The 12,793-nt window shown below is 27.3% G+C and overlaps 1 protein-coding gene across 1 annotated transcript; it reads left to right on the top strand.

The window, feature by feature from the left end:
- The first annotated feature begins 5,836 nt into the window (after positions 1–5,836).
- Positions 5,837–12,294, top strand: LOC110634890 (isoprene synthase, chloroplastic). The gene is made up of 7 exons (XM_021784036.2): positions 5,837–6,140; positions 9,431–9,698; positions 9,855–10,227; positions 10,348–10,566; positions 10,662–10,800; positions 10,922–11,170; positions 11,747–12,294. The coding sequence occupies exons 1-7, from the start codon at positions 5,904–5,906 to the stop codon at positions 12,047–12,049; spliced, it is 1,788 nt and encodes a 595-aa protein (XP_021639728.2). The 5' UTR covers positions 5,837–5,903; the 3' UTR covers positions 12,050–12,294.
- The last annotated feature ends 499 nt before the right edge of the window (positions 12,295–12,793 follow it).

The raw sequence follows: 12,793 nt of genomic DNA, 5'->3' as shown, positions 1-12,793 counted from the left end.
GGAAACTCAACCTCACAAGTGGAGGAGATCAAATCAAATATCATCTCACTAGGCAAGCTAATGAGGAACAGAAATCACAACAAATCACATTGCCATGTCAATTGTGATTTCAAAACATATTCAAAATAATTTCCAATCACAAAATGCATTTATAAATCAATAAACATATTTAATTGTTGCAAATTCATGCACACAATTGGCAACACATCAAGTTCATCAAAACATTTTAAAACACAATCAAATACCAGCCCAGCCCCTTACTACAATGAAATCAAGGGCCAACATTCGCCTTTCCATAATATAAATTGATTTCACAATTCACAATCTTCAAAACAATGTATTAAATTCTTAAATGCATAAAATAAATTATATTTAAATTATACAAAGTCAATTCAACAATTTAAAGTTCTCGAATATAAAGAAAAAACATTACTCATTCATATAAAGCTCATTCAAGTCACATACAAATTTAAAAACATTGCGTGTGACTTCTTAGGTTCATAACTAATTAGCAATGAGAATGATGTTAAATCTTCAATATCACGGAACTCCTTCCATACCTAGAGTGAAATTTCTTTTTCACTCTTGGTTCTCATAAATCATGAATGATACCTAGTAAAATGTGTCATGACTAACTAGTGATGAATTAAATTCATCCCTTACTTAAAAGCTTAATCATACATACCATTCACTAAAGTCTCTCTATTACAAAGTATTGAACCTAGCTATTTGGATCATATTTCGTCATCTAAATTATAATTCTTAATTAATAAGACTTTCCATAGAAACTCTTTTTTGAATAAGTCTATCTGTCCTAGTTAAGAACTTTGTTTATCAAGAACAATTTAGGTAGCATAGGACTTTATCCCTATTTACTTAGGGTAACAGATCCTATCTTGACTGAACACCTATCTCCACATACAACTAGTCAGAGCTAACACACATTCATATGCCCATATATTGTACAAGTACACAAGTGATATCATACTCAAACCACTTATATACGAGATATCTTTATCATATCAGGTCAAGGGACTATGTGCACTATTATGATCTGGATGACAATATATTGATAAGAGTAAACTCCAAGTATATATCATTTACATGCCACCGATTTGGCCTATTTATCTTATAAATGCCCACCGTATTTGTCCCAAAGATTATAATGTCAGATGGTAGGAGACTCACCATTTCACTTTCATTAATATCTTATACTAATCTATACAACCAAATAGAGGTGACAGTCTAGCCGGGTAGATCAAAATATCCTCGACTATAAACCATTATTTACAGCACTTGTATCAGACAATTCTGTCACACATATTCTCAACTCTTTGAGAAACTTTCGATAATGAGCTAATGGGCTTGTTCAATTAACCATAAACATTTTAAATTAAAATGTAAAACCCCTATTTGCATAGCCTGAAAAATTATACTGTTCCAGTGATCGGTGTCGGTCCGGATAATTAAGAGGAATAGAACTATTTTTAAGACATATAGAAAAGCCCTGATAAAAAATAAATAGACATTCTAGTGTAAAATTTCTAATAGATATATATATATCTTATTCTTAACTTTTCCAAAACGAGAAGAGAGATAAAATTGAATTGAAGAAGAAAAGAAGGAGACGCCATTTTTGTAGAAAACTCACCTTTGTAAAGTGTCGTTTTCAGCTCCATTTTCAGATATTTGGATTCTCTTCATCCGGGTTCTTTTATTTTCAGTCTTATTTTCACATTTTTCTACTTTATTTCATATTTCTTTCTTGTAAAAACAATTATGACTGAGTAGATACTTGAGATTTCAGAGTTAAGTGTAATGATTTAAGTTTTGTTAGTGGATTTGAACTAGGTTTATCCAGATTTTAATATATATAAGTTTTAAAACATGTCTTGTGTGCTTTTTTGACTTACCCATTATTAGGCCTCTTTGGATTTTGTTGTTAATATTTAATTGAAGGATCGAAAGGTAAAAATCATTGATAGATAATCAAGACATTGAACTTAATTACCTATTGTTAGAGATAAACTAAGGATTAAGACATGCTTTTAGTTGATTAAAGTGTTTAATGAGTTTTGAGGAATCGAATATTGCACAAGAGTTTAATGGTTTTCCTTTAAAATACGCTTTAATTTGCTTGAGAAAGAGAGTAAAAAAGTTTAGAAAAAAATTAGATTTATCTAATCAAATCCCAGTAAATTTATTTCATGAACCCCAACTCTGAAATCACCTTTACCAATATTTTATTCTAGTTTTTGCATACCCATCGTTAATTTAGTAGTTTTGCATGTAGTTTGAAGAACTATTTATTTTTCTCAATACTTATTTCTTTAAATTTCTATATAGTTATTGCATCTACTTCTTTAAATTTTAATATACATCATCATTAGCCCAAATAACTGTTACAATTATAGTTTGGTACTCAAACTCAAATATCCCTGGGATGATAATTTTTTTTTACTACTTAAACGACCAGTATACTTGTGAAATTATCATATCACAAAACATGAAAGTGAGTCTTCCAGATCCTTCTACATATCTGCAAGAAAAGTTATAAATATTAGATGAATAACAAAATGCAAAACCTAACAACACAAATTAGAATTCAATAGTTTATTTATCTTTTATTTTATCAATCTTTAATTTTTTAACTGTCGCATTTAATTTTCAAAACCTTGTATTTACTTTTTCAAGCCTTGTATTCACTATTCAAGCAATCAAATCAGTCTTTTTCATTCAATTACCTATGAGATTGATAAAACTACATACAGTAGATTCAGTTTTCACGATCGTTTGATTTCAGAAGTTATAGCGCAATTTAAGTGATATACTCTGTATCTGGTACGCTTGTCAACCATAAGCTGTGAGACAATCGAAATTGTTTTTCTAAGGAAACAAATGCACATTGGCTTAAACTCATTTGTGTACGTCATCTGTATCAAGTTTCTAAAAAAATAATGCAGGTATGAAAGATCTAGAGAGGTGTTTTTTGTCATCAAAATCCAATAAAAAATTAGTGGCTATTCATAAGATTTATCTTTTATCAAAATATATATCTTCAAGTAGAAAGATCCAATATTATTATATTAAAAGATATGTGAATTTTATTATTATGATAATAAGTTTTACGCCTCATCCACAGGAGTAGAGTTTTGTCCTTATAATGTTTAAAGTTTTGATATTATTAATGAATTTATATTTATATATATAATTTATAATTAATTGTAACTTAAATTAAATTTAAATAGAGAAACTATTTTATTGAGCTAACAAAATTTGAGGTTGTAATTTATTTTAAATGGAAATAGAAAAGTTAATATGTAGTTTAGGTATGTATATATATATACACACACATACATGTGTGTGTGAAAATTAATTTTTAATTTACTTTAAAAAAAATCTCAGATCACTTTCTGTTGCATTTGAACATTTTTGCAATATATGTTATTCCGTATCTTTTTCTATCCTCATATTATAATTTTTCTGAAGATGAAACAATCGTACTTTGATTTTTTAATTTCCTCATTTATTTATTTTAAAATAATTCATATTATAATTAGTTCACATAAAGATGTGACATGACAACTCTCTCCGAATCTTCAACCGACATGGCAAGCATGGAGTGGTCGGTGGTCCTCCGATTCGCGAGTGATCCAAAATTTTGCTGTACAAATTCAGTCTACATATTTAGTCGGGAACTAAAATTAGGTTATGTTATGGTAGAAAATATATTCAAAATCAGCCATTGCGTTAGGTCCACAAATAAGAAAGTTGACTCAAATTTTTATTCCTGCTCGAGTAGATAAAACGACGAATAAAGGCAATAAATTTAAAAAATTTTAAATTTAATAAAAATTCAATAAAATGAATAATAATTAATATCATTTTCATTCTATTATAAAAGTAAATTATTTAAAAAAAATGCATAAAAATATTTAAATTTAAAATCTCACAATTTCTTACATCATAAAAAATTTTTCTCATTACTTATTTTTTAAAATTTCAATATAATTATTACATTTACTTCTTTAAATTTTAATATACATCATCATTAGCCTAAATAATTGTTACAACTATAGTTTAATACTCAAACTCAAATCCCCGTAAGATAATGTCTGTTCTTTACTACTTATTTAGAAAAAGAATTATAAATATTAGATGAACAATAATGTGAAAACTCCAATAACACAAATCAGAATTCAACAATTTATTTATTTTTTATTTTATCAATATTTAATTTTTCAACTGTCGCATTTAATTTTCAAAGGTTTTTTTTGCCATCAAAATCAAACAAAAAATTAGTGTCTATCCATAAGATTTATCTTTTATCAAAATATATAACTTCAAGTAGAAAGATTGAATATCATTATATTAAAAGTTATGTGAATTTTATTGTCATGACAATAAGTAGGAGTGGTGACAATTAGGATAAGTTGAGAGAAGGGACATTGGGGTAGTTTGATCACATAAATATATGGAGGTTCTAGTTAGACAATAGAGCACATTGGGTTAGAGGATAAAAAGAAAAGAATGGGTAAATTTAAACTGATTTGGAGGAGAGTAGTATAAAATGTTTAGAAGTATTATACATTTTCTATGATTTAACTCAAAATCGTTTAGAATGGAGAAAGAGAATCTATATAACCTACTCTAATAAATTTTTAAAATAAAAGTTTAGTTAAATTGAATTGAGTTGATAATAGGTTCTACATCTCATCCATAAGAGTGGATTTTTGTTCCTCTTATAATTATTTATAATGTTTAAAGTTTTGATATTATTAATAAATTTATGTTTATATATATAATTTATAATTAATGGTAACTTAAATTAAATTTAAATAGAGAAATTATTTTATTGGGCTAACAAAATTTGATGTTCTAATTTATTTTAAATGGAAATAGAAAAATTAATATGAAGTTTTGATTGTGTCAAAAATTTAATTTTTAATTTACTTTAAAAAAAGAAATCTCAGATCACTTTCTGTTGCATTTGAACATTTTTCCAATATATGTTATTCCGCATCCAATTATTATAACCCATTAAATCTCTATTAAATAAATATTTCTCTTGACTGAAGTCATCAGTTTATTTAATTAGTTCTTAATTTTTTTAATTAAAAATTAATTCCCATAAATATCTGACATGACAACTCTCCGAATCGCCAACCGACATGTCAAGCATGGAGTGGTCGGTGGTCCTCCGATTCGCGAGTGATCCAAAATTTTGCTGTACAAATTCGGTCTACATATTTAGTCGAGAACTAAAAGTAGGTAATGTTATTCAAAATTTTATCCAAATATCAAAAATTTTATCCAAATATCAAAATCAAAATTGAGGATTTTAATTTTTTGCCTTAAATATGTAATTCAATTTGTATTTTTGTTAATACTGCATGATAAAAATTTTGCATTTTTTACTTTTATATTTATAAAACTGCTTTTATTTAAGTCTCATTCACATAGTTAAATAATAGACACTGTTTATTCTGAATAAACCACTCTTCACTGAAATTATATAATTGATTTTAATCTTAGAATGTTTAGCTTTCAATGATAAAAGTCATAATTTCTAAATTTTAATTTGAAAATTGAATAAAATTTTCTTAATTTAAAAATTTTTTATTTAATTATTCAAAATTTAAAGAATTAAATAAAATAAGCAATTCTGGATTTTTTTCTTAAGCCAAAACAAATGATGTTGACTATTAAACAACAGATCACCTTTCATCACAATCTGTGGTGAGAATGGTGCCATCACATCGTACGTGCTAGATTTTGGTAGGTTAAAGTAAAACGCAAGTCCAACGTCGTAGAGCTATTGGCTATATATAAATCAGCAAAATAGTTGGTGTTCAAGCCAGAAGAAATATTTGTGTGTGTTTCTGTTGTTGGTGTGGCTATTCATGGCGACTGAACTGCTGTGCTTGCCACGTCCATTCTCATCATCAGCACAAAAACTATACAGATTTCCCTTGCAAAGAGCCTTTCATCTCCGTCTCCATGGCACTCCCATGACTCTGCAAGTACGTTGCTCGGTGGCCAACGAAAATTCCAGTTTAACGGAGTCTAGAAGGTCGGCCAACTTTCAGCCTAACATATGGAGTTATGACTATTTGCAGTCCTTGAAGAATGATCATTCGGTAACTAAAATATACATAATTTTCTTCTCTTCTTTTGATTTGATATTTGTTTATTATTATCAACATTTTTACCCATTTACTACATGCATTACACTTTGTATGGGTATATTATGCACAGGAGAGAGCAAGGTAATTTAATGGGAGAAGAAGAGGGAGCGGGAGAAATTACAAAGCACAATCATTATATATAATTGTTTTGTTATAATCATTATTATGATGAGTCTCATGTTGGTATTATCATAATTAACGGTCAAAATCTATCAATTATATATATAACAGTGTGTATGATTTTTTTTATCCTGAATGAAATTAAAAAATCGAATCAAATTGAACCGAATAGAAAAAAAATCATTAATATAAGAGATAAACCGAATTTATTTTACTGTTTTTATTTGATTTTAGTTATTCATTAAGAATCAAATCAAAATTGTATTGAAACCAAATCAAGATCAAATCAAAAATCAATTATATATATATATATATAATTTTCAGTGCTTTAAATCACTTATTATATGACTGAATTACCTTTTAGATATATAATATACTTTCTAATCTTCGATTATATGTATCTTCTAGTTAAATAATATATAATTAAGGAATAAGTAATAAAAATAATATAATATACTTATATATACATATTGTTATTTAGACTTTAGTATTATTATTTTTATTGGTGTTTTAATAATAATTTTATTTTAATTTATTTTCTCTCATGTAATGAAATTAATTGTTTAAAAATGAAGGTGCTGTCATATTGGAGGAAAGCTTGGAACTTGGATGTTGATATGACTTGTTCTATAGTGGAAAATGTGACAATGAAGCTTAACTTTATTTGTTGTGCTTGTTGATTTGCTGTTGTTTTATGTTCGGGATGGAAATATTATATTATGGATGTTTGATGTTGACTTATATTTTTTATGTGAGAATTATTAGTTCAATTTCAATATATTTCTTGAATAAAACTTTATTCTTTATGCTACTTTATTGATATTTCATTTCGATATTAGTATTATTTTTTGTTGGTTTTTCCATGTTAGAAATTTATAAGGAAAAAGTACATTTTAATATCATGTGATTAGCACATTTTATTAATAAGGATTTGAATTATTATAATAATAATTATTTTTTAACTTAAGAGTTTGTCTTATTACACGGTTAACACTTAAAAACAAAATTGTTAAAGAGCATCAATATATTTTAACATGACAATTCTCTTCGTGCTCTTAAATTGGCATGGTAAGTGAGACCTCATTTATTTTGTTGTATATACTGATTTACCTACTGATTTTTCTCACAATAGAGGGTAAGTGTCAATATATTTTGTTTTCTTTTATTCTTCCTAACTTGGCACTAGATGAATGACATAATTATATATAGTTAAATATTTGGGTTCCACTTGCTATATTAATTTAAGAGTGCAAAGAGACTTACTATGTCAGTATATATTGACACTGTTTAGTAATTTTCTTCTTAAATGTTAATGATATGATAATACAAGCCTTTGAATTAAAGAAAAAAAAGACTTTAGGCCCGCACGATTACAAGTACTAAAGTGTACTTTTTTTTAAATTTATAATTACTTTTATTTGTTTGAAAAAACACAATAATATAATAATTTTAAGTTAAAAAAAAATAAAAATAAAATCAAAATTAAAATTAAAAAATTAAAATCAAACATTTGATTCCAATTCTAATAAAAAAAAAAAAGAAGAATCGAAATTCAGTTTCGATTCATAAAATAAGGGACCATACACCTTAACATGCATGAAATAGCTTATAAGAAAAAAAAAGAAAAAAAACAGTTATATGAAATAAGTTTTTGAAAAGGAGAAGGAAAATATTTACTTTTTGCGCAGGAAGACTTCAAAATTTATTAATTAAAAAGGGAAAGGAAATGTTTTTGTTTTGTTTTGATGAAGGAAATGGAAAAAAGAATAAGTGTAAATTATTATTAAATTAGAGAGATTATAATAAGATTTTTTTTTTTTTAGAAATTCAATCTGAACAGACTCAATACAACCCTTTTAATGACCATGTCTATCATTAATTTGAAGAATCATATTTTATAAAATAAAAATTTCGCATTTATTTAAAAAAAAAATTTCATTCAAAATTTTAATAAAATATCAAGTTCATACAATTGTTATTCTATAAAAAAATTATTTTACACTTAAACAATAGTTGTTACTCACAAATAAAATTTGTTGTCTCCTATCATTAATTATATTTAATAAAAATTTGAAAATAAATAAAATATACATATTTATATTTTAAATCTATAATAAATCATATTAGATAAATTTTTGAACCAAAATTTTTCGTGAAGTACTAAAAGTTAAAAAAAAAAAAATCTGAGTTAAAGAGATACAGTGAATTCCACTTGATTTTTTTTAATTATTTTTTTATTTTTAAGCAACCATTTTGAGTTATAATTAAATTCAAGCTACTTTTTTTTTTTAAAAAAAAATCGAGTTACTCTCATTATTATTATTATTATTGAAAACGAATTATAAAAAAATAGTTTCAATTCAATTTAAAGATTATATATCAACTTTCAAAATATTATTTTTTTAATATTAATTTAAAAATAAATTTATTAATTTAATTTGAAATTTTGGATTATCTCCTAATTTTAAAAATTAAAATTATTTTTAAATTGAATACAGCTTTAAGCTAATTATATATCGATGAAAAATAATTATTTCTCATTTAATGAATACTTAATTGCGTATAAATAGCTATTGTACAAGGGATTGAGAAAGTAATTTGAAAAATTGTGATTGAACAATTACACATAATGGTAAAACAATAATTTATTAAAAATATTTTCAGTTAATAAATTATTTTATATATTTTAATTCAGTATAATTAATAAAATATTATTAATATAATTTATTTAAAATTTTAAAATATTTTTTAATAAGTTAAATTTTAATTAATGAAAAATAGAATAAGTAGACAAACACTCAAAACTCTTTGGCTAATTATTATTGGGGCTTGCTTTTAAAATATTTTTGGATTATTCTATTGAAATTATTAATATATTATTTTTCTCCAAAATATATATTATCTATTTTAGCCTAATGTTTCTTTTGTTCAAATAAATAAATTTATCTTTTCTAGATTTATTTAAAATATGGGCATGACTATTATTATTATTATTATTATTATTATTATTATTATTATTATTATTATTATTATTATTTTGTAGAAGGAAGCCTTGCAATGTATTATTATTTTGAGCACAAAGGAATCCATCAAATAACCAGAAATGTATTATTATTTTGTAGGTTGAGACGTACAAAGATAAGGCAACTAGGCCGGAGCAAGAGGTGAGAAGTATGATTACCAATGAAAAAACAGAGTTGCTCTCTGTTCTTGACTTGATTGATACAGTCCAAAGGCTAGGATTGGGGTACCGTTTCGAGTCCGAGATAAGGAAAGCCCTTGAAAGATTTGTGTCTTTAGGCGGACTTGATGTGGAAAGAATTGATAGCCTACATGCTACTGCTCTTAGTTTCAGGCTCCTCAGAGAACATGGTTTTGAGGTCTCTCCAGGTACTCATCACTCTTAACTTGCCCCTATGCTTCATGGTCTCAATTATTGTCTCAATCTGTTTGATATTTTTCTCTGGATAATGTCTATTTCAAGCATAAATCAGTTCTTTCAATCTGTTTGATAATTTTCATTGGATAAAATCTGTGCAAGCACAGATGTGTTTATGAAATTCAAGGATGAATATGGGAATTTCAAGGAGTGCCTCAAAGAGGACATTAAGGCAATGTTGAGTCTGTATGAAGCTTCATATCTTGCGTTTGAAGGAGAAACAATATTGGATGAGGCCAATTCATTCACAAGATTACATCTAAAAAGGCTCAAAGAAAAAGAAAGCAATCACATTGTAGAACAGTTGAATCATGAATTAGAGCTTCCTTTGCATCGTAGAACGCAGCGATTGGAGGCTCTGTGGAGTATTGATGCATACAGTAAAAGGGAAGATGCTAATCGAGCACTGCTTGAGCTTGCTGTAATGGATTTCAACATGGTGCAGTCACATCTCCAAAAAGATCTTCGAGACCTGTCAAGGTCGGATTTGAATGCTTGTTATGATTAAATTCTAGCTAACTGCTTCAAGTTTTCATTTAATAACTTCAAGATTTCAAGGTTTCACTCAATAGCTAATTTTGCTTCTTACACATCATTTAGGTGGTGGAGGACCATGGGTCTTGCAACCAAGCTGAACTTTGCTAGAGACAGATTAATGGAGTCCTTCTTTTGGGCAGTAGGGATGATTTTTGAACCACAATACAGCAGTTGCCGTAAAGGTCTAACAAAAGCGGCTGCATTACTAACGCTTTTTGATGATGTGTATGATGTTTATGCTACTTTGGATGAGTTGGAACTGCTTACAGATGCTATTCAAAGGTTTGATATCTAAGAAAGAATGGTTTCCCATTTTGTTTCTATTGGTAAATTTGTAATTATGTTCAATTTTTTATCTTAATAATTTATTATTTCAGATGGGATGTCAATGCAATCAACAATCTTCCAGATTATCTGAAGCTGTGCTTTTTAGCTCTGTATAATACTGTTAATGAGATGGCTTATGAAAACCTTAAGGAGAAAGGAATAAACATTCTTCCATACCTTACAAATGCAGTAAGTCTCAGGCTTTTGTATTTGTTAATTTCTACTAATATGCAGAAAATATAGTAACTTATGTTTTCTATTTTCTTATTTTCAAATGTTTTAATTCAATATGTTTACTTTTCTCTCTCAGTGGGCTGATATGTGCAACGCATTCCTACAAGAAGCAAAATGGTTTTACAAAAAGTCCACACCATCATACGAGGAGTATCTTGAAAATGCATGGATCTCTTCATCAGGGCCCCTTCTATTAGTTCATGCCAATTGCTTGATAAGTGACAGTATCACAGAGCAGGAGGCTGAAGGCTTAGAAAAGTACCATGATCTCTTGCGCTGGCCTTCCACCATCTTTCGGCTGTGCAACGATTTGGTTTCTGCATCGGTATGTTATGAGTATATGCTTTCCTTATTTTTCTTTTTGAGCTAAATTGAAATGTTGATGGTTATTGCTTCTCCATCGTTCTGTTCTTTTTCTGTTTCTGTTTTTGATGAAGTGGAGGTAGTGTATCATAACCTATGGTGAGACTTCTCCTAGACTCATAGATGCTAAGTTAACTATCAGCAGCCCAAAGAATAAGAAAGTGGCATGTCATATATAACAAGCAGCAGTATGTCAAAGCAAACAGAAATTCCACCTGCAGCAGATTACAAAAGACAAATAACTAAATAGAATCTTTGAATCATAATAAAAGATCCCACGATCTTGTCTTAGTTGGAGGGACCTGGCAAAGAGAAGTCAAGGGGCTCCAGAGATGTGTCCCAGTTGGAATCCTGTGACTGTCATGTCAGAGAGTGATCCTGATATGCTTTGCTCTTAAGAGATAGAATATGAATGTAGTGAGAGAATGAGTCAAAATGTCACTAGTTGCTTATCTATTTTAGGAGAAAAGGGTATATTTTATTGGTTTATTATAATTGACATTTCATCACATTAAGTGATTAATTTTATGTAATGCAGGCCGAATTAGAAAGCAGTGAAACTGCAAATTCTATTGTGTGCTACATGAATGACAATGGTCTTTCTGAGGAACTTGCAAGTAAGCAAATGAGGAATTTGATTGATGAAATCTGGAAGAAGATGAACAAAGAAAGAGTTGAGAACTCTATATTTGCAAAACCTTTTATTGAAACAGCATTTAACCTTGCTCGCATAGCCCATTGTACATATCAGTATGGAGATGGGTATAGTGCTCCAGATGAACGATCAAGGAAACGTGTATCATCGGTGATAATTGAGCCTCTTTCGCTCAATGATCGATAAAGGACTTGTTTTCTTCAAGCACATTATATGTGCATTACAGGGTTTATAGTTCATAGAATAAATACAATAGTTAAGCTAAACATGTGAGTATGATTTTACTATACAGCTAGTAAGTTTGCAACATATGACGTGTAAACTCTTTAGATGAATATTAAAATTAATATATGAAGGATGAGGAGGGAGGTTGGTCATTGTATTTCCATTCTCTATATCAATAATTTTATTTCACTCCCATTCCTGATGTAGAGACCATGGCCATCATATTGGAGTTAGATTCACTTGTGGTTGAAATTATCACTTGAACAATTTGGGGTTATTGAGTATTAATTTGTCGTGTATTCTATGGTTACTTATTTCATAAAATATATAATTATTTTATTACAGAAAATAAAATAATTTAACATAAATCTACGATTCATCTCATCACATTTTTGTAAAATAATTTTTTTATAAAATAGTGAATTACAAAAACTTTGTCAACTTAATAAAAAAAATAAAATTATTTTCATGTAAGAAATATATATAATATTTTTTTAAAAGTCTAAGAGAAATTATATATGATAAACTTTGTGGGTTAGGATTTATTAAACACTATTTATTAATTGTTTTAAAAAAATAATAAATATGCTTTTTTTTTTATATGGAGAAATTTTATTTTTTTCGTTAAATTAATAAAATTTCTACAAATAATTACTTTACAGAAAAAAAATTATTTTATAAATTATAAATTTATATTAAATTATT

This window comes from Hevea brasiliensis, chromosome 7 (genome assembly GCF_030052815.1).
Source record: "Hevea brasiliensis isolate MT/VB/25A 57/8 chromosome 7, ASM3005281v1, whole genome shotgun sequence".
NCBI classification, from domain to species: Eukaryota; Viridiplantae; Streptophyta; class Magnoliopsida; order Malpighiales; family Euphorbiaceae; genus Hevea; species Hevea brasiliensis.
This window is presented reverse-complemented; position numbering and strand designations above follow the sequence as displayed.